Genomic DNA, 26,495 nt, shown 5'->3' on the forward strand with positions numbered 1-26,495 from the left:
TTTGGTGTGCTTGGATCTAGAGAGGGAGACATTGGCTAACAGTACTTATATTATCGCAAAACAGGAGTTCAAAAGAACGCAAAAAATAAAGGGTCGATTACCAAACAAGGAAATTGGTTGGCTAAGTTCATTCGATAGGTATAATTTGAGAGTTGTAACGTGAAAATAATACGTATAAACTCGATAAAAAAAATAAATGTTGTCCGGCGACATATAACCATTAACAGATTATTCTCTCGTTCGTACGCATCACATCAAATCGAGCCCAGTTATATAAAGCGTACAATATACAATAATATCTATTTTTTTTTCTTGCGACGATCAATAATTAATTCGGGTACGTGTTGTAATATAATAGTCGTGTTTTTATCCCGACCGGCTTCGACGGCAAAAAGTGTTATTTACGGGGGCGGCGACAACACAGCGTTATTCGTTTGTATTTGTTTTTCTCTCGATTCGCATTCCTTTCCCCTTCTGTTAGCCACACTTAGTAAATAGTTCATTGTTACGAACAGATATCGTTCCGCTCTACCACGACCGTATCGGTACCGGGACGTCGGTAAACGGGTTCGAGCCGTAACTTTTATTCTCTTTGCAATAACCTCCGTCCAGCATATGGTCCTTCGGCCGAGACCGGTGTGCGAAGGTTCACACGTAAGACATGAAATCGTACAACATAACTTGAAACTGATATTGCGTTACGTGTGAGCAAATAGTTCTACTCGATCGACCGTTTTCGATTCCCCCGGCTCGTCGACTCCCAATGCCCCGGACGAAAGTATTTCACGCGCCGTTGGTACATTTCCAACGGCCGCCCGCAGCGCCCCCCCCCCAACAAAAAGGAAACCTTGCGGTCCGCCACAGTGGCCCCCCGGCGCCGCGGCCGCGCCCCCCGCCCCCCCGCGGGGCCCCCCCCCCCCCCCCCATCCCACAGTACCAGGACCGACGTGTATTGGCGACGGTCGAACGGATCCGATCCGCTCGTCGTGATCCGATAAGACTAATTGAAGAGACTTTAGGGCGGGTTCGTGGTCAGAGGAGGAGAACGTTGGACAGCGGTGCACACGGGGGACCGGCGGTGGACGGATGCCAACGCATGAGAAATTGATACCTTTCGACGGTACGCGTGCGTGCGTGAATTTCCCCGGCCACAGCTGCAGTACCGAGTTCTCGTGGGCGACTGGTGTGCGAAGGGACCGGTCGGAGGACCGGATAAGGTCGTTCTACTGCGACGTTCTCGACGATTCTTTTTGTGGTAATCGTACTCGAGAAGATTTAGGAGCTATTCGTTTTTTTCTCCGTTTTCGTCTTACTCTCTCCCTCCGGAAAACGTTAACCGGACACGATTTCGTGCGCGAACCAAAACCGTTTAACGATCTTCTGCTATTCATTCATTTGGCGTTACGAAGACAAAGTCGCAGGCAACGTAACGTTCACCGTATTCGAATCGAAAACACTTTGTTCTGTCATATTTGCTTAGGTTCACGTAAGCCGTAGAACACTATCTCTTGCGAAAGTACTGTAAAATCGTCGTTTATCGTTCTTTCAGGGATGCCTTAAAATCCTGGCGGAAATGAAATTACCGTATGAAAAACCCAATTAACTCGGTCCTTTATTCCTTAGCCCAAATAATTTTTTATTTGGTAAACGCGTCGGTGGCGCTGCATTTCAGACCATCCAGCGTGTCCTTCTCCACAGTCTTTAGTCGTCGCGGTCGTGGATTCCTAATGACGCGACGCGCGCATGAAGTTTATCCAACTTTTCATTACCCTGATCCACGGCGAAATACGTTTCCGAAAACCAGTATCGAATAAAGTTTGATCAAAAGATTGTGTCATTATCATAGTTTTACTGTCAAACTTTTACAATAAAAATAATTACACCGCGCCAAATTATCTCGGAGGCATATATAACAACGATCATTAAGATCGTTAGAATATTATGCGGATCGTATACTCTAAGCGTTTTTATTTTTTATTTTTTTGTTTGTTTTTCATTTCTTTCATTTATTCGCGATCTTTATATCATACTTTGGTATTATTCCACGTAGTATACGAGTATATATACATACATACCATGTATGTTAAATTGTATAGAATTAATTGTGTAAAAAGAAACATTTTACATGAAACATGCTGTCTCCTAAAACGTTGGATACAACGAGTTGGTACAGTATGTAGACCTTCTAATACTAATTAAATAACATTTTTACCTGTTTCGTAAAAAATGATCGCATATCCATTGTGTACGTAATGAGTAATTAATTAAATATTAATGCGGCGCAATATATTACGAACTAGAACGGTCAATATTAATTTTTTTTCTAAACTTTAAGCATTCAATGGTATACTTTTCGATGCTATTTCGACTAACGACAGTACTAAAATTCAATATGTCCGTACGTCAGTTTATGAACACTTCCCGAAAGTTCTGTATCAGTATATTGTCATAACGAACTTTGCCACATCAATTCACACCAATTTGACCGATAAACTGATTCACAGTATTATTGGTGCAGTTAAACTTGCGTCCCCGCTTTTCCGATCGCCAATCTCACCAATCGCCTTTTTCCTAAAGTAAACAATCCGTCGATTTGTTTCCGTATCAACATTTTCTGAGTATAGCGGCCTACCAACAAAATCTATCTTACAACGATTTCAGACGTTATCATTACAACATTTTATAAACCAATTATTTTTAATAATAATAATATTTTTTAATTGTTTTTTGTATCATATGAGAAAAATAGTTTTGACATGTCGCACTTTTTATGTTTAATATCTTGAATAGAGTACCGCTTTATGACAACCCGTAGATGGTTTCCAATGTATAGCCCAAACTTAAAAACCAGACCGTAAAGGATGTTTATTAAATTAGAGTAAAAAAAAAAAAAAACCAACACTATTGATCGTGAAAATAAATATGTTTTTATTTAAATAAAATAAAATAATTATTGGAACAATGGAGAAAAACTCGCACGGGGGTAAAACTTCCACCTCGAAATATTTATAAAAAAAAAAAAAAGCTATAGTGGATTAGGATTCCTTCAGGTGTCGCTCCTACGAAGCGTTGATCAAAGCTCGGCTACACGTGGTACTACTGCAATAGTGGAATAAAGTAAAAACGAAACTCCTAATACTATAACGGACACCTTTGCTCAATCATTACGACGCAGAACGGATGAGCACGATAGGGAAGGGAGAAACTGTGATAACGTTAAAGTTACAACCGATATCTCATAAGAACTGTATGTACGATAGGCATGGCCATGAAGAGAGAAACCCGGGCCCGGGGGGTAAATCTTAATTTTTTCTGCAGTGTTCATTAAATTCTCATCATTAATTATGTTTAATTTTTATAATTTGTAGTCCCTAATTTCTGGTACCCCTCAAAAATTTCAGGCCTGCGGGGATTATCTCTTCTCCACCACCGATTTCACCAATTTCGACCCTCGACACATGGTACATGCCAGTGGCGGTTTTTAGGGGTGGCGAAGGGGGTAATCGTCCCCCCACACCTTGGATTTTTTTCTATGTAAACTGCTATGTTTTTTATGTCGTATTATTTTCATGATATATGTTCAAACTCTTTTTTTTTTTATTTAAACATTTTTTTAGTTTTTTTTTTTTTTTAAATGAAACATTAAACTAATAACAGTAGACGAATACACGTTATCGAAAAATACACATCTACAACTAGAATTAATAAGGTTAAGTTAGTCGGGTTTGATTGGGTTTTTCAGATAGTAGCGAAATCTATGGGCTTTTTACTAAATTTTATATTCCAATAAGATTAAACTGTTTAAACTATGAAATGAAAATGATAGTTGTGTCATTTATAATGGAATCGTAAACAAATCGTATTATTTATTTGATGCATGCAATTATGGTAGGAGGCAACAAATTTTAAACATTCCCCCCCCCCCCTTGATGTTTTATTGAAACCGATACACTGGTACACGCTGCAAGTATCGATACGATATCGGTGTGGTAACGAGCACACGCGGAATCGTTCCGGCGACAGAAAACCGTTTGAATTATATTACACGTGTCCAACGTATGCGAACGCAACGTAACGCCGTAACAATGCGAAATGGACGTTCTGACGTTCGGTCGAACTTCGCGCTGTTTATAAAAAAATTTATTATAAAATTATGTTAAAAATATTAACTAAATATTAAATTAAGTATTAAGTATAATTAATTTTCCAATAAAAAGGTTTTTCTTATTCGTTGTTGTATGGAGTTTTTTTTTTTTAGCGTTACAGACCATTTAGGCCCTTTGCTGTCAATACTAAATTCTTCTATTCTTGTATGTTGTATGGAGTTTATGTTAAATAATTTAAGTCCTCCCAGAATATTTACTATGAGCCGCTATTGGTCATGAGGTGACTGAGAGCGACCTTGGATCGGGGGGTGGGACGAGGTGAGCAACGGATTTGGGGTGTGCACGGCCGGCACGTTTAGCCGATAAATTTCGGCCGTCAACAGCCGTGTTTTGGAAGGACACCATTTAAACCCTCAGTTTCATTTTTATTTTCGTTATGTGCTCCGGGGCCCGTTCCGCATCCCGCGAATCGAAAAAAGAAATAACACATTTAACAAGACTTTTTTGAATCGATCATTAGATGTAAACATTATTCGGGTGCACAGGACTGAAACCTACTGTTCGCCTAAACCTCGTTTGTTGATTGACAAAATGTTCAATACAAACGCTTCTGCGACCGTTCACGTGGATAAATACTGGTCGTCGACAACACGTTAAGACGGTATTAGTCACCTTGAAAAGGAAGCGAATACGAAAATCATACCTCCGTGTAGTATACATTTAAAACTTTATTTTTCAACGTCATAATCTCATTTGAATTAAACCGATGGGACGATGGCGGACGGAAAGTTTACGGTAGTCGCTGATTATATTGAATAATACGTTTAGGATGTTAATGCACACAAAAATACATATAAATATGCTTGCACCGTCTTCTCGAGATTTTAAGTACAAGACAATTTGAAGATTTATAAATTTACCGAAATTCTCAAATAATACATTTTCCAATAGGTATCGGTAAAATAACTCGGTGAATAGAAAAGTCAATAGTTCATTTTTCCGTATTCTCCAAATATTATATTCGCATTATATCTGCAAGTATATTAATCTACAGTAGAATGATTTTATTCACATATCGTTTGATTTATGTGTACGTATACGTGTACGATATGTCATATTTGCATAGAAAATGAAATTAAGAGAAAACAAATGTTAAAAATATCATCAATTGTAATTGTATATTCATAATAATTATAATAATTTTATCTAGCAAAACAACGTACATTTATATACTGATAAGTATAAATACACGAGATACATGGATGCAACTCATCTTTAATCGTAAAGCTTGTTTTGAAGAGTATATAAGTTTGAGCTTAGTATAATATTAAAAAGATTAAGAAGATTGAGATAAAATAAACAGTATAATTAAAATCACTAATAAATCTGCATAAATAATTTAACAAAGAATGTAATCATAATTTTCACATTTTTTAACGATCTTTAATATTCATGAATCGGAAAACAACTAATAAACAACTAAAAATTTACCACGCGCTGTATGTATAAAAACATGATGAATAACTTATTTAAAGAAATAAATGAATCCAACAAAATACCAGCACTATAGAACTAGACTGCAACTGTTATTCGATTCGTAACATGAAAATACCGAATATAATTATTGTAATTGAGATGGAACAAATATGATACAGCAACGATTTTTTAACGGTGTACATTCGAAATAAAACAAATTTTCTACACCAAAAATATACCAAAAGAGAACTTGAAAATATACAATCATAGCTATACATGTATTATTGAACTAATAAACTTACGTTTACCTATACAGATTCGGAAATTAATTATTTACGAAGAAACAGTTTACAGAAAAAATATGACTTAACGAGCACTGGATTACCTATAGAAAAATATCATAACAATAAACGCAACCCCTAAATTCTAATGATAATATAATTGAGATAACATGACAGTGGCAAATGTACATTCCCGACAATTTCTAGAAAATAAGTGATTGAATCCATTGTTTCGCCTGGGACGTGCAGTATGTATTCAACAAATTGTTTACGATACGTATGCAGCTTATGTTGACTAAGCGATAACGGTGTCTTGAAAAAATCCACATTATGTTTCACTTGCTTTATACATTGTTATTATTCATTGAATTATTATTTGATTAAGAAAGGACTTTTTTTAAGGGATTCCGTTTTGTGTACAAAAAGTTATACGTCTCTGGACGTTGAGTGATTTTGATATAATTTTTTAACAATTTAATTTACTTTGGTTTTCGTCGGTCATTCGTTTTATTCAAGCCGTATCTCTACTTCCTTTTCACCGCAAACTTTTCTGTTGCTAAATGTGCAGTGAATATATGTATCCTCGACAACCTTGATTGATCCAGATATACTTTTTCATATTTGTTATTTATGTTTTTGAATAACTTTTGTTTGAAACTTTACCACTGTAGTTTGTGCACCATGACGGTTGTTTTCAATTTTTTTCTCTTTTTCTTTTTTTTTATAAGTGTAAGAAGAAATCGTATTCGACATAAACACAAAGTAGCATCGAAATAGAAACCACTTCACATCCCGTGAGTTATCGTTACAACTTTTCGTAGATTTATGGAAATATCGTCACGTCGGTGTTTCCAATTTTCTAATTTTATAAAATACGTAATACAACCCGTGCCGAATCGTATTTCGCTAATAATTATTAGCATCGTATTTTGCAATCATCAACATTCAATATTAGTTTGTACTATAATATACGACCCGGCTGTATTATCCGATGACGAGTTTGTTCAGTGAAATGTATTTACAGTCTAAAACAATTCAACAGCGGGTTAATTTAGGGTTGACAAACTACTGCACACTCAACAACTATAATTTCTATGAATGCCATTAAAATGCAATTATTAATTACAGAGTTGAATTTAAATAATTATAAAAATATATAAACTTTTTAACGATTTAATAATGTACCCAACTAACTCATTTTTATGCAATTGTTAACTTAGTTTTGAAAGTTTTGAAACATAATAAACAATCGTAATAATTCATGTATACTATTGTATAAATCGATAAAATGATTTATGTACTGCAGTTAGAAACAAATATCTATAATTTAATTTATACAATTTCATATTCATAATGAAAAACATGTTAACATTATAATTTATGTTATAAATCACCACTTTTTATCTTTCCTTGTATACTAATTTGAAAACAATCTAAAAGAATTTTAAAAAATTAATAATTCAACGAAAATTATTTGCTCTTCATAATTGCATATATTTATTGAACAATATATATTTTCGAGAATATTGTAGTATTAGCATATGTTTTATGAGTAAGACATGTATATTTAAAAAAATATTTATAAATATGTGAAATTCGTCAAACTACAATTGTTATTAACACTGAATAATATAATATAATGTTTAAAGTTTGTATGGTGTTTTTAATCCTGTATAGTTTTTACTTAACCTTTCACGTAAAAATGTATTCAGAGTAGTGAACCAAAAAAATAAAAAACTAATATTTAAAACGTAATACTGGTGAAATTAAAAATACATCAGTATTATTCAGCAATAAAACACTCACAAAGAGATGTGCACTGAAGGTTTAGTAAAATATTTTTTATTACATAGGTTTTTTTGTAGTATCGTATTGAATCATCGAACCAAATACATTTTAAAAATCTTTAATGAAATTTTAATTAATTTTAGATAAAAATAAGAGCATTTTATCTTGTACCTTTTAGACTTCGAATAGATGACCTGTTTAATATTAATTTCTTTGGAAGGTAGTTATAAAAAAAAGTCATTATTTTGATGTTATCGCTGGTGTTTAGATACTGCAAAGATATTTACAGTTTATATTGGAATTGAAATGATCGGAATTAAATTTTTTCAAAAATGTACTACCTTTTGCATATTTTTATCGTAAACTATTTATAAATATTTAAATGTTCATTAAAATTTACATTTTACATGAATTCATATTAAAAAGAAACATCGTTTACACTATCATTAATCTTGGTAAGAAAAAAATAATAATTGACTGATAAATTTCAACTTCAAAAATTAATTAATTATAATTTGGGACAATGATGCGTTGTACTGAAAAGTTCAACAAACAATATGAATAGACATATTTGATTTATTTTCAAACGTGAGACCTAAACTATACTGTGAATGAATTTTGTTTAGTTTCATTTTGTTAATGTTTATCTGAAATAAATTATATTTATTCAACAAAAATAGTGAGCACTGCACTTCTTATAGATTAAACGCATTCAATTTGTTTCAAGCATTTGACGCTAACTTTCCGTAGAGTGTGATGTATGAAATTTGAATTCAATTCATCTGTTTTACATAATATACCAAAGTTATTACTCGGATACATCATATACGTTATAATACATTTTGTATATTCACAAATAGAATGTCTATTTCACGTGAGGATGATTGGTTCAAGTGATATATATATATACGCTTATAATGCAAAGTTATCAATATTTAAATAGAGGAAATTTTATTTTCTATGTATATAAAATTAAAACTACCTGTCAACAATCACTTACTTATCAGCGTACAGCCAAAACTATTAAACCAAATTAATTTGAAATATTGAGGAAATGCACTAATTAGGTACAATTCATATATGTACTAAGGGTACTAAGGCCATTTTTAATAGGCGAAAAAGTTTAGAGCTATGGGCTGAATCTATATATTTGTCATTTTTCGGTTACTAAGGAAATATAATTTATTTTGTTTAATTATTGAGTATCATTAGAATGATAGATGATATTCATTTTTACGACTTGTTTTTTTTCAAAATAGTAATAACATTTATCTAAAATGGTATAATATATCTTCCGGGTGTGATCGGGTAATGTTAGCTACTATTATTTAAATTTTTGGTTTGTGTACAATTAATACAAATTATGGGAATTTCTCTAATGGGAAACTTATACTAACTCGACACATAGGTAATATCGAATCGAAAGATTTTTGTGTTCTGAATGGTATGATAAACACGTCTGCGGTTATTTGATAACAACTAAAAATATTCACGAAATGTGTTAATTTTTCAATGCTAGAAAACTGTGCGTGAAATGAATTTCAGCCGTACAGACCAGTATTCACATGACATTTTACATTTGATACAAAATACAAAAAGTAAAAATTATGCCTTCTCCTTGAAAAAATTATATCATGCACTGTAGTACTCATGATTACATTGGGATTGTTTTCACTTTGCACGTTTATAATATGATGTTAAGAGCAATGCAGCGTTATCTGAATGTCATAAAAACCATATATAAATGTATTGGCAAATATTAAAAAAAAAAAAAATAATATTATAATAACAGCACTATGCAGCTGGTGGTGCAGCGATAGTTATGTATAAGGGACATTCTGGTCAAGTTAATTACAGAGCCGATGAAACTGGGACATTTTTGTCAACTAAAAGGTTTCAGCAAATGTTTGAAGCCGCTGAAACAATAGGCTTTCAGGAGTACGACGCAGCTTTTGTTCCCGGCGACAAAGCCCATCATGCTACCAAAAAGCTCGTCTCTCGCTATCCCCTAATATTTCATTTTTTTCCCCATTTTTTTCCCGTGTTTCATTTTTGAAAGATTTAAAACGGCTGGATTATTATGAAAAAAACCTGCAAGTAATCTCGACTCAATTCATAGAGTATTCGCGTTGTTGTGTACATCGCGTGCATATCCATTATATGTATCGTATTATTTACAAATCGTCTTCTGAGTAAAAACCACAAAAACTGTCATCAAATATTACATAACATTCTACGTTCTTATTAAATTTCGAAACAAAACATTTTATTCTATGTACAAGATTCCCCGCAGTAATCGTGTACAAGGAATTAGATTCAAAAACATAACAAGCATATGTTTCCGCTCATTATAATGATCATCGTACTGGACCGGAAGTATGACCAGGATCATTCGACTTTTCCAAAATATAATCGTCCACATGATATTATATACCAAAGTTGGTTAACCTTAACGCAAGCGTTTTTAGAGGCCACGTTCAGTTAAAATGATACAGTATATGCTTAATAAAATATTTAAATTTATGTATTTGTACAAACAATAAATATATAACTGCATTCAAATGAAAAGTAATGGTACCAAATAACTTATTTACAAGATTTAATTTTTTAATAAATATAAATATACATAAAAATGTTAACTTTAATTATATTTTTTGACTCGTAGATACAGGTACTGTTAAAATTCGACTATCCTGACGTAAGTCGTTATAGCTCACATTCGAGCAAAAATTATTAATTTGATCGTCGAGGATGGTTTTCTTCGTGAGTGAAATAATTTGCGTTTTAATTTTGTCCGGACAAAGTGAACAGTAAACGAATACGTTTTCACCAAATCACAGATCAAAGAAGAATGGGGTAGGATGACGACCAGACGTCCAAAATATTCCCCTAATCACGTGACACTATTTATATAAACTCTCGAAATAATTAATGTTTTCGAAACACTTTGCGCGTCTGTCACGACAAATCAAAACGGATAAAACAGTAGCGTCAGCGTAAATCTAGTTGAAAATTTAACGTTTAAGAGTGAACGGTATCAATCAGAAACGTCACGGATTGCCGACTTCAAACATAGAAATATAGGTAGACGTATGGCGCGCACCAAAGTTTAGTTTTTGGAACAAAGCTTCCGTGAGCTTTAAAAACAATGAAAATTATAACGAGAACGGTCGATGAGAAGAGCGTTAAAAAACGCTCGGTCTTTGTGTAGGGAATTATTTCTGTTAAATAATATCTCATCATCAAGTCAGATAGATCTGAACCGCCTACCGAGGAGTGAAAGGGAATGGAAAAGTCGAAATACCAATTATAAATCAAAACGACGTTTAATTAAGTCAAAAAACATTGGGATCTTTTCGTCCGATTTAATAATTATACGGAGTGTGTGAAATAAACCAGGTTCTCGAAAGAGGTTTCCACATATTGTGTTTTCTTTCTTTCGTTTATTAACAATCCCATAGCGAAAACCGAGTTTGAGATCATGAATTGTGCAACCTTTGACATCACAAGCGCAGTCTTAAAATTAAAAGTCGACGAACAACATCCGACGACAAAGTGATGTAATTCGACGAATTGAAGTCTGTTTCAATAGACATTTTCAACGTGATTTGCAGCCGTTTCAAAACTGATGAAAAAAATGTTATAAAATAAAACTATATGCAAAATAAATAATTTAAATTTTTGTGTGCAGACATAATGCGCGATAAAACATAATTCGCAATAAAACCGCGGTAAAATATGCGTGCGGAAATGTCGTAATATATTTACGTGGGCGGGGAACACGCGTTTTAACGCTTTTGGTTAAACGCTTACTAAACCGAATAAAAATCGACGATCGTTCGCCATTGTTAAACCGACGTGTCCAACATCTTTCCGTGTTGAGAATCTCAGATTTGGTTTTTAATATAAAAATAAAAATAAAATTTGGCAGATCCGAGAACGAGTACTCCAAGCAAGCGTTGCGCACACGAATTTCTATATTATTATGTGTCGTTTAACGCGATGCGTTATTGAGACAATGAAGTTCGCGCATGCAGGATCGCTGGCAGGTACATGTTACCGAGTTTGATCAAGTGCTTTCGATTAAACGCGCGTTTGATGACGGGACGGCAGTTACGAGAGAGTTCAATTGTTTAAAGATTTCCCTCCTCCTTGCAAATCATATCGAACCCGGAGTATTTTAAAACGGAAACAACACGATCGTCGTGACGTGTGATAAGTGTGGGGCTCTACGACATACGTACATTAATAATAACGAGTGAAATGTGTACTCCGTTCACTTGCTCTTACGACCACGGTACATGTGAGTATACATTATTTCGGTAAAACATCAAAAAATTATCTTTGTACAACGTTACTGAGCAACAATGTTTGACGAACAATTTAAAACGTTTTGTTCATAAGATTATTTCATTTAAATATAATATTATCATGTTAGGTAAGATTTTAACGTATAATAAAACGTACAATTGGTTTAAAATAAAAATGTATTTTTCCTACCATAATGATTAAATTAAAACAAAAATATAATTGTTGCGACTAAATATTTGTGTTTAAAATGTCGATGGTTGCATTATAAGTATAATTTTATCGACACTTATGCAATTTTTAACTATATTTTACTTAACCTGAGATTTTTATGCACTTAAAAACACCCTCTCTACAAAAGTAAAAAAACAATGACTTCAAAGTACGTATGTCATAAATGTAACGTAATAAAAAGGAATTTAAAAAAAAAATTAATTTTTATATCCGAGTATAGGTACATAAATATTTTATTTTTCATAATTAGAATACGCATTTTTGGTATTATTTGTATAATCCAACTAAAATTATTAGTTTAAAAATCGTAATCGTTGCTGACAATATATTTTTAGCTCTTATAATAAATGTGTATTTTTATTTATTTTTTTTAATATACCTATTGATAAATTGCGTTCCGACTAATTTCAACTAATATATTTAAACAGACTTACGAGTTACAAATATATGATACATATATATAATTTTGTATTTATACTGTTAAATGTTTAAATTAAGTTAAAATTTTAAATTAGTGTTAACGAGATTATGAAATCATTATTTTTATAAAAATGTTTACATTTTTGAATCACGTTATTTTTCATCTCGTGTGATTGATAATAGGAAACCTCAAATATTAATATAATAATACTAATAAACACCGAGTAAGTCTACAAAATACAATTATTAGACAATTTTAGCCTATGGCATAAAAATCTGTTTTTCAGATATATCTTCAAACATACGGCCCATTTAAGATTTTTAAAATATAATTCTGCATTTCATAACTGGAACTCACTAGTGTGTGCATCACTAATTAAGCTGTTCTCGAATGATTCTTAAATAAATAGTAACTGACCTCGCAAAATTACACTACAAAAAATTTCATGCGAAACTCATTTTCAATAAAAATCCCCTAATATAAGATTTCTCCCATTATTATATTCCATTAAAATAAATGATCTTCTGTATATATTACATATAAACCTCCACGTTCATATATATAACTAATTTAAATAATTATTTAATGTATTGAAAATATTGAATAAAACAAAAAAAAAACTATATCTAGATATTATTTTCTTTTATTGGTATTTTTTTAATTTTCATTCTAGTTCTAATCAATTTATATATAAATATATAAATGTTGTAAAAATTCAAATAATAAATAATTATTGGGTAAATAAATGTTAAATACGAGTAATATACTCTCAGTGGATTTTTACCATCAGGAGGTAATTTCTCCTATCATACGACTTATGTTATCAAAATTACTTGTAATGCATACTGTATGAATAGATTATCATTCCTTTGAATAAATATAAATTAAAATCAAAAATATGCATATTACAAAATAAATTGATATTATATTGAATTTGAATATTTACCATTAATTGTCATATTTATTTTCTTATCTGTTATTTATCTGATGCCGAGTAACTTTTTTCATCCCACGCATTTCGTTACATTTATTCTACTTTTACAATATTTGCTGAATGTTAAACATTTTGTCGTTTGAAACGCTTGCGCCAATGAATTTGGAAGCTCGGTAACTTCAGAATTTCTGACCCATATAATTCATCGTCTAAACATATTAATCAATTGGAAATCACATTTTTGACTGATCAAGAATAAGTAAAACTTGTAGTCTGTGTGCTGTTGTGCGAAAGAAATAAAAATTATGATTACATTTTTTTTCTACAGATATGTGGCCAAAATTAGCGTTTATCGGACTGATAATTGTTCGATTGATGGTTTCTGGCAATCCAGATGCCAAGCGGCTGTACGATGATCTGCTGTCCAGCTACAACAAACTCGTGCGACCCGTTGTGAACACCAGCGACGTTCTTCGGGTATCAATAAAGCTGAAACTGTCGCAGCTCATCGACGTGGTGAGTAATCCATCCGATACAATGGTACACGATTATACTAATATCTTTAAATAAAATTCTATATTTTACAACAGTGTTCTTCAAACTGAGCCACGAAAATTCTCTAGTATCGTGTACTTAATCTTTTTTTTAAAAAAAAAAAAAAAAAAAAAAAAAAAAAAAAGAGAAAGGTCTGAAAAATAAGTCGTTCGTAGCCAAGACGTTTGCGGTGAAAATTTGTGAAATGCAAATTGTGCGCCACATTTAAAAAAAAGTTGGAAAACCATTGCACTATACATTATAATATTACGGGATTTTCGGATTTGACGCGCGAAAAACGTCACGAAATATAATGGAGTGGCACGAAGGGAATTTATTTTTGAAGTGAAGCAAAGGACATGGAACCTATATTGTATACTATATTTATTATTATGATATTATAAAGAAGTATTTTTATGCAAAACTATCGCTCGGGGCAGGTTGATGGGGGTTAGGGAGATCGGGCTGAGAAAAACCCGTTCGAGAAACCTCAGAACGGCGTTGTAAATACATTATAAACGCTGATAACGCAGTTACGCTGACTGTGGACGTGTTGCCAGATTATGATTGCAGGACACCGCACGTTTTGATAAAACCGCATGTACAATGGAACTATAAAATTGTGAAATCCATACATCAAAGATTGCTTATAAAAACAACACCGAAACACATTGTGCATGAGAGGATGGATATGTAGGTATAAATTTTATACAGGGAGCTCTTATGTACGGTCCCTATGAGAAAAAAATTATTCCGTACGATCGGTTCGATTACTATACGATATCGATTTTATAAAATGAACTTATTTTTTTTTTTCAATAAATGAATCCATTTTATTCTGCTAAGGGCTAATACTATGCATCAAAATAATTAATAAAAGCATTATATTTTTCGTTAATTAAAATATTCCTTTTATGTTAGTATTGAACCTTTAATATCTATTGACATCTCAAAACTGAATATATTAAATAAAGAATAAAAAAAAATAAGAGTAACAAAAAATATAAACATAAATTGAAAAATGTATTACTTAATCATTTTTTGGTATAAAACTCCGACAAACTATATAATATAAAGAACGAATACAAAAAAAAAGTGATCCTATTAATCATTCCTACATCGACACCTACATCTTTATGCACCAAAACTAAAAAATAAAAATGTATCTAACGTTATTTATATCGTAATTTTAAAACGTCTAAAACAATTCTTACACATATGTTTATTAAGGATTTGAATAATGTTTAACTGCAATGTTTTCATTTATATGTACGTATATTTAATTATTTACGTTTTAACTTATTTCTTACCAAAATAAGATAATTATACTGTAATATTCATTATTTGTTTTCAACTAAAACTTCTTGCTTTAGAGCATCAAAGTATGTATTTTGATATATTACTAAAACTATATTTATTTAAATTAAATTGTAAAAGTTTCATTTGGGTGCAATCGTTTTTTGAAAAAACAAATACACATTGCACAACTTATTTTAAATGTATTGGAAATTATTTTTAACTGCAGTGTCATAATTATATCCAATAGAAAAAATTAAATGAGTTTCAAATGACTCATTTAATGCATTTATTGTATGTCTTATTACCTATATAATTTAATATGGGCACCCATATAATTATTATTACTTATATTGTATCTAATAAAAAGTGTATATTATTTTATAAAATTTCTAGGAGAAAGTTTGCATAAAAATAAATAAAACTAGTTTTTTCCCATACAGAAACTAAACAATAGATATATAGATGTTACAAGCAGTATAGAACACGTTGCCCGGGCAATTTGAACCTTGAATATACATATATAATTTCAAAGCACAAAGTTTCTTGAAAAGCACGAAATCTTGATCGTCTAATCGTAAATATCAATCATTGTTCATATATTGTTGTCTGATTGTATCAACATAGCTATAAAACTTTTATCAAACTGACGTGGAAAACAATATATACTCGTATGAAATAGAAAATTATATAACGAATAAGTAATATTGTACTGATATTTTATACTTTGTTCTGAATTATAATAAAAGTATGATAAATTATTAGTAAAATATTGTCCAATTGTAATAATAAGTATTATTAATATTTCTATTTGATGTTCAAATTGCTCGAGCAATATGTGTATTGCCCAGTATTCCATATTGCCCGTAACATAGATCTGTATAAATAAATTGTATCGATAAATCATTGAACATTTCGCAGTTAATCAACATTTATTATTTGTTGGGCGATCGACGAACATCGTATTGTAATATCATCCTAATTGGTTTGTAACAATGTCGTTGTTTATTGAACGTGTAAATGCAATGTAATTACAGTATTTTTCAAGTGTATAATAGTGTGGAAAAATAGAATATCTGAAATATTTAAATATATGTCCACTAATATTTGTGATATGCTATGTGAGAATAAGTTCGGAGGCCAGAAAAGAAAAGAAAAAGAAAATGTATTCATACATCTTTCACATAGCGAATATGGTTGTATAAATATAAGTACATAAAATACGAGCAATGAATGTGTTAAAATAGACACATCCGTGTAAGCCGCAGTGAATCTCATACAAGGCAGGTTTTTTTTCGTTTCGATGACTGGAAATAGTGTGTTTACTCGTATATATCGACTGATACACCGTAATATTTTTAGCTCGACTGGTTCAGACCGATTGATCGAGAGTTTATCTTGTAATATTCTACTTCGTTGCTTTATTGTTCCACATCCCAACGTTTCGACAGTAAAAATCGACAGATGTGAACTATAAACAAACCATTATTGTAAATTAAAAATTAAATGTTTTTTTCTTTTCTGCGGCAAATGAACGTATATTTTGTTGCTTATATGCAACGGCCTGGTTCGATATTTTCGATGTTTGAAGTAAAATAATATTTAGAACCACTGCCGACGAACTAAAAGCGACCGAACGAATTAATATAACAACGATAATTACCACGGGATAGAACTTATCGGATTCAGAGCAATATATGTTTCTGTGTCACTATTGATCACAGGAGTGATTTGAAATCTAATACTCGACTAGATTATATGATTAATTACTATAGTTGTTTCCGTGTGGTAAATGTTGAGGCGACAATCCGTGATAACGTACAGCGTAGTGATATTTGCAGTTTTACATAATATATAAGTAGCAAAGGTAGGACCTAAATCGCATATTATGAGACTTAAATAATAAAGAAATTCGGTCAGGTTTTGGTGTAGAGAGGAGGTGAGAAAATAAGGACGGCTGCGAATTCCCTAGTGGGTTTTTATAAGAAAAAAATACGCAGAGAAAAGACGTTGATTTTTATTTTTTTATTTTTTTTTTATTTTTTTTTTTTTTTTATATAGTAGGCGGTAACATTATTTTTTGGAAAAGAAAAAAAAAGAAGACTCGCACTACTTGACGTATTTTATGGCTCAAAATAATGAAAACCTCTTTTAATCTATCCTACGGACTTTTAAGGCTATAGATCGTATAAGTAAGCTGCGATAGAGGCATTGGTCGGAGCACGTGGGATTTTTATAACTCAGGAAAATAGAATTATAAAAATGTTTATAATAATAATAATAATAAAATAAAATACGAGGGGATTATCAATTTATCTAATTTACTAAATTTAAAATATATGACAAAACCTCATTTGGCGGGACTCACATTTACACTGGACTGACCATTAACTAACAATAAATGTATATTAATAATATGAATAATAAGTGCACTACTAGTTTTATACCATTCGGGCACGAACAAATAAAAACAAATTATGAAGTACTGGCCAGGGAGTATTTAAATAAACAACTGATATATTACCCTGTGTACTCATCATCGTGACATCGCCACTAATTGCGCTTCATGCCATGGGCAAGGGCAATGAATTGCGTAGGGATTCGGTAACAGGATAATGACAATACAATTGCACCCGGTGCATACACAGCGTACCACGTTTTTTTTTGCATCACAACAGTAATATTAATTTTTCCATTTCATTTTGTGTTTCGGAAAAATCGACTAAAAAGGTCGCGTTAGTTAACATCTTAATTTTCATCGTAATAATTACTATTAATATTAAATTAAACGTTGCAGAACAATTATTAAATTATTTCGATTCCTAATAAGACTTTGTGTATAATTATTATATTCTGTTCGGCTCAATAGCTCTGACAATTTAATAATATGATATTACAGTAATAATTATTTTCGCGTTTACCGCTTTGAATACCAAATATATGTATGCATATAATACGAATACCTATATGCTATATATCGTTCATAAAGTATAAACTAAAACTAATGTAATTATATTTCGGTAGTTTACGGTATCCTGACATAATATCGCCGTTAAAATATCGCATGACCAAAATATCGCAACTAGAATACCGCGAAACCAATATATGATAAAGAAATAATACTGCCGTACAATATTATCGTGTCTGTATATTAAATTTAACTTTATTTCATCTAATTGTATTCACATTTTAACTTTTTTTTTGAGAGAGTTTGAAGATTATCTTCAAGGTATTTAAATGAATATAATATATAATATATTATTATTATTTTTTTAATACTTATATCAATTCTACTGTATAACAATATTATATGATTAAAATATATTATTTATTTATAATTAAATTACTGCTATATTTTATGCTGACGATATGTATACTGGCGATATTTATTCCATGCGATATAATGGTTTCGCTATATTTTAGTTGCGATATTTTGGTCACGCAATATTTTACCGGCGATATTTTGTCAGTGATTCGTAGTTTACAAGACTTTTCAGAGCAACTCTTATCCTATTTAATAGTTTGAATTACAACAACAATAGTACACTCATGTGTGTCAGATACGATTTAATATTATTCTCTGATATACAACATTATAATACGCAGAATATTATTTCAATATTACTGAGTGTTGGTGATGGTGACGCTTTGAAACAATTAATACATTTCGTGTTTAATTCATAATTTGCTTTAATTTTAAGTCAATTATTATAAACATAGGTGAAACTACGGGTCAGACCAGTCAGGCCATGGCCCGACCTAATACTAAATAAAATATATATATATATTATACATTTTAATAATTATTTGGGCATTATAAATATTATATTTATACATGTAAACGTATACATTTGTACGTTTCATATAATACTATAATATAATATAGTATATAGGTACAATAAGTACAAATAAGGATTATAATAGAACATAATAAGTCTATTCTATGTATTGGAATAATCGGTTTTATTAGTTATTGTTTAATTTAGACATTTGACGTTTATTTTTATAATTATATTATAGAAAATAATAGTTCATTTTACGTAATAATACTTTTTATATTTTTCATTTGACCTGACCTAATAAAAGTGTCTAGTTTCGCCTATGATTATAAATAAAAGGGGCTTATATGTTCACATGATGTACTAAATTCTAGTTTTAATTTTAATATTTTAATTAGTTTATCATGCCGATTTGTTTTATCAAATATTCATTAAGATTATGTGCTATGCATAATAATAAAATTTTTATAATAAATAATTATGATTGTACCATACCATACATATTGTACCATACTCGTATATGAGTATACATTTTTTTTTTTTTTTACTAAAATTATCAATATTGTAAAAAAATACGAAATAACTACTAATTGTTTTTTTTTTTTCAACACTCAACTTGGAACTGGATCAGAAATGTCTTGCTTATTGCAGTATGATGAATTTTAGTTTTGTTAAAATAAATTACTTTTATATCATGCATTACATTTAAAGATGAATAAATTGGATGGAATGGCACGCATGCGGTGTTTCAGTCTCAATTCGAATCGATAAATTTTTCTCATTTTAGGAGAGAGAAAAACAGTTAGCCTTTTAGTCTCTACGTATTATGTGAAATACTATAGAACCGTTGTGATTAATAATGATGACGAAATGTAATATTATTATTCATGATGATATTATGTGAAAACGAATCTCGCTTTTAAACAGGCTGATAGTCTTTTCTCTTAATTTTAATTTCAGGAACATTAATTATATATTTGGCAACGCAATTGAATGCAATATCCGCGCACGAAACACACGTTCGAAAATCATTCGCAAATTAAAACGTTATAAGTTACATATTATATATAGTTATATATATATATATATATATATATACTTCTACGCAGAAGATTGGAACGTTTTAATATATATATATATGCATTTATATAAGGACATGTGTGTGTTTAATTTATTTCGATACATTGTCAGATATCAAGACTTGATCTGATTCCGTGTGATTCCTATGCGGTTTCTCACTATCTACGCTAGTTAGAATAGACAATCATCATATAAGCAACCATTGGTCAGAGAACTACTGGTCGGTGACCTATAGACCAACCGAGTAATTCCTAATAGAAATGAAACCTATAGGTTTTGGTAAAGAGGTTAAAAGAGAATAAATGATCGATAACGGTAAATGATTACAGATGACATAATACTTTATTAATAAGAGCGACACATGGTTTTTGCAAGCTATTGAGAAACGTATCGAGAGTACTCGTATAATCAGATTTTATTAATGAAATTTGTTTGTTTAATTTATTTCAAATCCTAGGGTGTACACAATATTTTTATTAAAGATTAAATAAAATAATGATTTACAGCTTTTACTGGGTGTAGACGGTAAAGCCTTAAATTGATTAGTAAAACTTAAAATTACCTAGTGATCAGGATTTTATGGTTCCAAACACACATACACGTATGTGGATAGACAAGATACTTGAAAAAAATATCTAAATACATACATTTTCTTCCGAAGATACAAGATACATTCGAAGTTTTTTAAATTTACTAAATAGTAGATACATTTTTTGTCGTTGTTTTAATATAAAATGGAAGATCCTATTAATTTTGTTTTAAAATTATCATTAAAGTAGCTAAAAGTTTTAAAATTCATTGTATTTCAATATTGTTTATTTTCAATAAAATTAAAACACACAAATATTTGTTATTTGTTGTAGTAAGAGTATGTATATAATAGTAAAGCCCACTGTATTTTTTAGGATTATATAATAGAAAAAAATAATAAAAATAATATAGTATATATTATTATAGAAATTATTTACCTCATAATTTATAACTTACTACTTCAAATGTTTTCTTTTGTTTAATATATCGATTCTAATAGTAACCGATTGAGATTTATGTAAATCAATAGAGTATAAATAAATGAAATAAATACTATTAGAATAAACAATGGTTGTGTAATCTTAATCCTAACTTTTTTTTCGTTTCAACGTGGTAATTTTATTGTTCTAATCTAAAATAGTAAAATATCTTCCGGGTTAGGACGAATACTTCAGCTAGTTCACGACCAAATCATGGCCTCTTAAACGAACAATGATGGCCCACGGCGGGTTACAACCAAGGACAACAAACTATATAAACAGCTACATCTTCATTACAATGTCAAACGTAATATAATAGATCCCTTCCACCATAAAATCCACATGTGTCTCTCATATTATTATTGTTGATTTTGTTATTGTTATTTTATTATTGTTATTGTTCTTAAATATACACTAGCCGCATAAAATGTTAATTTAAATATATTTGGTGAATCGGCAATTCAGGAAGACACGATGAATATACACCCGGTGCAAACGTATTACGCGTATTTAAATTATTTGTGTGACAAAATCAGGCGAAGCGAACGAGTGTCTAACACCTATTTAGTCTCGTTAAAATTCGTCTTATTCGCGCCTTTTTCACAATTAATTTCAACGACGTTACGTTGTTCTGCGTCGCAGTGTACCTACCTTATTCGAGCTTGCGATTGTTTTTCCGACCACCCATCCCATCCACATTATATATATATATATATACGTATATTTATTTACAATATAGATGTATACGCGTACATATTCAAACCTATGAAAGTCCCGAAACTTTGGTACGTGAGGTTATAAACGGGTTTTTATGACTTTCCGGGACATTGATTATTTCACACAGCTCGTATTTTTCTTTGTAGCACAGGATTATTGCCGATAAATAGTCCGAGTTTACGGAAGTTTATTTTTTCATCCGCAACTATTGCGATAAATTCTGTTTTTGGTTCCCCTTCTTTCTCGTATGGTGACCATGACACTTGTTTAAACTTATTTTCGAATGTAAAAAATCCTCGAGATACTTAAAAAATAAAAATGTATTTCAATCTAGGCCAAAGTAATTAGAAAGTTATGAGGAAAAAATATTTTTTTTTATAATACTCACACATACACATACACACATATACATAAACACCCTCACATAAACAGTGAAAACAGGAAAACAAAACTTTGTGTCAACCGAAAAAAATGGATTTCGATTTGTTTGCTGATAAACTATAAGTACATGTGACGAGCGGAAATATAATTTTACTGAAAGTTAAGCCCGGTTTCCGTGTCATCTCGTCGCATACATACATATTTTTGGTTTTGGAATAAATATTTTACTGATTGAAAAGAAACAAACCTAGGGTGAAACATTCTTATCGGTTATCGCCTTGTATCATTAGTGTATCGTGTGCATATTTTTTCTATCGTTTGACCTAGTAACGCGCATATTTTGATGAAACGTAATACAGGGTCCGACAAAAAAACCTCCTATATTTCAAAAAGTAATTGCAAATTAATAAATAAAGATATAGAACAAATTATTTTATTTTTAAATTACACATAATATGCCATTTTACATTAAATACAATTGTTACTTTGTTTTGAACATAACGTCTATCAAATACCGATCCGAATTAACCGTTACTTATGGTCCATCTTCATAAAAAAAATACGGACCTAACACACCAAACTGTCACATATGGGCTGTGAAGTGGCCGTTGATGAAGTTCCTGAGGATTTTCTACTGCCCAGCGGTAATTTTGTTTATTAATAATACCAGACAAGTGGAAGTGGTCCTCATCAGACGAAATCAAAACATTACCAGCGGGAATGTTCTGAAGAATGTCTTCACACACCGCTCTACGAGTTTCAAAATCTCTCTCACTTAGTGCCTGTGTAATCATCATTTTGTATGGGTGCATATGAAGATCTCTGTGCAAGATTCTTCTTACACTCCTATTAGAAAGTCCCAGGGCAACTGCATGTTTAACTGCTGAACGCCTTGGAGATTTCTGGATGGACGCCCTCACACGTGCGACATTTTCCGGTGTTGTTATGGTCAAAGGTCGGCCAGGTGGTTTTTTCTTCAGTGCAGAACCCGTTGCTCTAAAGTTGGACACTCAAATGAGCATTGTTTTTCTATCCCCAACAGAATCATGTCGGCCAAGTTTGAACCGGATGCGAAATGCTCGCTGAGTAGAAATCGCAGAACCACCATTACGGATATACTCCTCTACAACAAAAGCACGATGTTAACCAGTCCACGCCATTGCGCCTACTAAAAATGGCACGTACACCGCTATCGATCGATACCCCCTTCATAGTTGTACCAACACCACAACTCACACAGCATAAGCTTTAAATACGGGAGGTTTTCTTGCCGATCCCTGTATTATAAAAGATATCGGTAATACAGTCGAGAAACAGTTGTCGGGAAAATCCGTATGTTCGATAGAAAAAACAAAAATAATAATAGACGGAAAAGTTAATCAAAACCCACCCAAATTCAGCGGAACCAGAGCAAGCGAGCGATCGATCGTGCACGACTTGATGCTGAATAACCAAGTAAACAGCAATTTTACCGAGCGAGGGAGGTGTAAAAAATAAAATGAACAATATTATTGTAACCATTTAAAATCGTTCATTCTGCGTGGGGAGATTCGACAGAAGCTCCGTGTTCCATAACAGCTGTACAAATTACAATTGTGTTACGGAAAATTATTTCCGTCGGCTCTTAATTCACCCTGCTCTTCTACGGACGTTGGTAACGCAGACAAAGCAGACGGACGCGACGAGCATGTTGTTTCAGCGTTTGACCGACACTTAAATGTATAAACATTATTTTCGTACGAGGGCCGCCTCGTAACAACCGACGATGAGCTTATTAGAGAGAAAAAAAAAGAAACTGTTAAACAAGTTTTTATGTGATACGTTTATTCCCCTGGCTTCAGACATGTATAATCGGTGGATTAGCGATCCTTTATTTCATTTTTTTCGTCTTTCATTTACTTGTTCCGGTAAACGTGTTTTCTAAAACGGGCATTGTACGCTTGCAATACCGCAGCGGGCCGAGATATCTTCTTCGGACTCCAATCACCTTCGCCGTAGATTTATTTGTTTTTTCTTCTAGTGAATGGTCAGAAATCGAAACGTATACACGACCACTCTCTTCCCGTTATCCCGTCGTCAATACTATTGTACTGTACCATTGAATATTATTATTTGCCGTACAGCTGCTCTGCATTCAAATGCGCTTCAAAATCCGCGTAGACTGACTGCAATCATTGTGTGTGTCCAAACTGAACTTTACAATCAATATTTTATTTAGTGCATTCCACGTTCTATCGTCATTGTGCAACAGCGGTCGACGTGTTGTTAATATATTTCTCGTAAGTCAAGCAACGCGATCAACATATTAGAAATTTAGCCACACCCATTGTGTGCCGAAGTATACTTATTTTCGTCACGGCAGTGAGCAAAAAGTTTTTCACTCTCTCTCGCCCACTTACCGCTGCAGCTCACTCGCATTCTCATATTCCCCTCTCGTTTTGTTGGCGGATCGAGACGATGATAGAGCCGTTGCCGTTACCGCTTTATACAACCTATAAGATTAAACTCTTTATTTATTTATTTATTTATTTTATAAACTTTAAACGTAGGCCGTATATGTATTTATTTTTTTTTCATTCCAAATCAATCTAAGGCCGACGATTTACTTAATACGTTTTAAAATCAGATACAAAGAAACAGACGTCATCTACTTTATTGTAGGTACTTGAGACAAAGTCGCTTCGTTTCCAAACATTTTGTTGCAATTATATGAATCTCACCTTTAATACTTATGGTGTTTTCTTTTCGATTTTCTGCTAAGCTCTCTCGTGTATTAATGATGATATAGTACTTATTTAATGCACGTCATTCTATCACACGTACGACGTCACTGTTGGTACACTTCATGGTACGAAAAACTACGTAATAATTTATCGATTCATTTATTTATTTATTGATTTTTTTTTCTTTTTCATCCACTTGTTTTCTTCTTCTCACTTAAAAATGTGTATATAATTATAATTTTTGAGCTGCAGTAGTTTTAATATTGGAAGCTAAAAAAAAAATTAAAAAAAATGATTGGTTCTTTCTGGTATTCTAATCGTGATATGAATAAATTAATATAGGGTTTCAGGTGCGAATTTTTATTTTTTATTTTGTTGTCGAAACGGAACAATAAATTATGATGATTACAACAACAATAATGGTTATACTCGTACACTGCGTCGGTGAGACATCTCAATGTCTCAACAGTTGTGATTTATTATGTTATGAATCTTGAGTCCCTTTTTTTTTTTTAATTTTTTTTATCATACATCGAGTATTGAATTGCAATGTTATGGAAACACCTAAGTCAATATAAATGTGTGATTGAGATACCTCACATATAAAATGGATAACAAGTGATAATTGCAACTGTTATTTTTTAATACATTATCGAAATACTTTTACGTAAAACCAACAAATATTGTATTTGTATATAGAGTCCGATTTTAATTTTTAATGATCATTAATGTCCGCTTATATGTTTTGTTTGTTTTTCGTACACCTACAAGAAAACTATTATTTTTTAAATAATCGATGGTTATTTGAATCCCCTTAATATCTCCAGAACGTTAAGATGAATAATTTCATGAAATTATTTTCTCTATTACTATATCTCTCTTTCTTTCACTATCTTTATTTTTATGGAATTGATTTTTTTTTTTTTTTTAAATTATGTCTATTGAAAAATACAATGCAAAACTATTTACTTAATAGTTTATAAATAACCTTTTTATTGCATTAATTATGTAAATTATTCTTAAAGCTCTTTCAATTAAAAAAAAAAAAAAACTAGGATTACCGACAATCGAAATTAATTTCCTTACTGTTATATGATGAAAAACTGTAAGATTGATCAGTATAATCAACAATTGTTAACCAGTTTTCAATTAAAACGCTGAAAATTGTTATAATATAAAATATATGCAAATGTATTACATTTTTTTTTTTTTTTTTAAATTATTTTGAATTAATACTTTTACTAAAATTCTAATGCATACAACTGCTATTATTGAAAATGTGAATCTTTCAAAATATTATTAGATTATATTGAATAAATAATAAATATTAAACTTAAGATGTAAATATATTTATAATATCTTAAATTGGCTACGATTTTAATATTTTATTTTTAATGTAAAATGTTTTTTTTCAGATGTGCTTATAA

At 31.3% G+C, this 26,495-nt stretch overlaps 1 protein-coding gene across 4 annotated transcripts in view; it reads left to right on the forward strand.

The window, feature by feature from the left end:
- LOC112682388 (acetylcholine receptor subunit alpha-like) overlaps positions 1-26,495 on the forward strand; it is a 276,407-nt gene that overhangs the window by 20,626 nt on the left and 229,286 nt on the right. For all 4 annotated transcript variants that reach the window (XR_003148507.1, XM_025552968.1, XM_025552970.1 and 1 more), the window contains exon 2: positions 13,877-14,064. Coding sequence is in view for 3 of the 4 variants with exons in the window: in XM_025552968.1 (XP_025408753.1) it covers positions 13,879-14,064 (186 nt within the window). In the remaining variant the exon portion in view is untranslated. The remainder of the gene's footprint in view (positions 1-13,876; positions 14,065-26,495) is intronic.

This window comes from Sipha flava, unplaced genomic scaffold, assembly GCF_003268045.1.
Source record: "Sipha flava isolate LNK unplaced genomic scaffold, YSA_version1 202_pilon_pilon, whole genome shotgun sequence".
Classification (NCBI taxonomy): domain Eukaryota; kingdom Metazoa; phylum Arthropoda; class Insecta; order Hemiptera; family Aphididae; genus Sipha; species Sipha flava.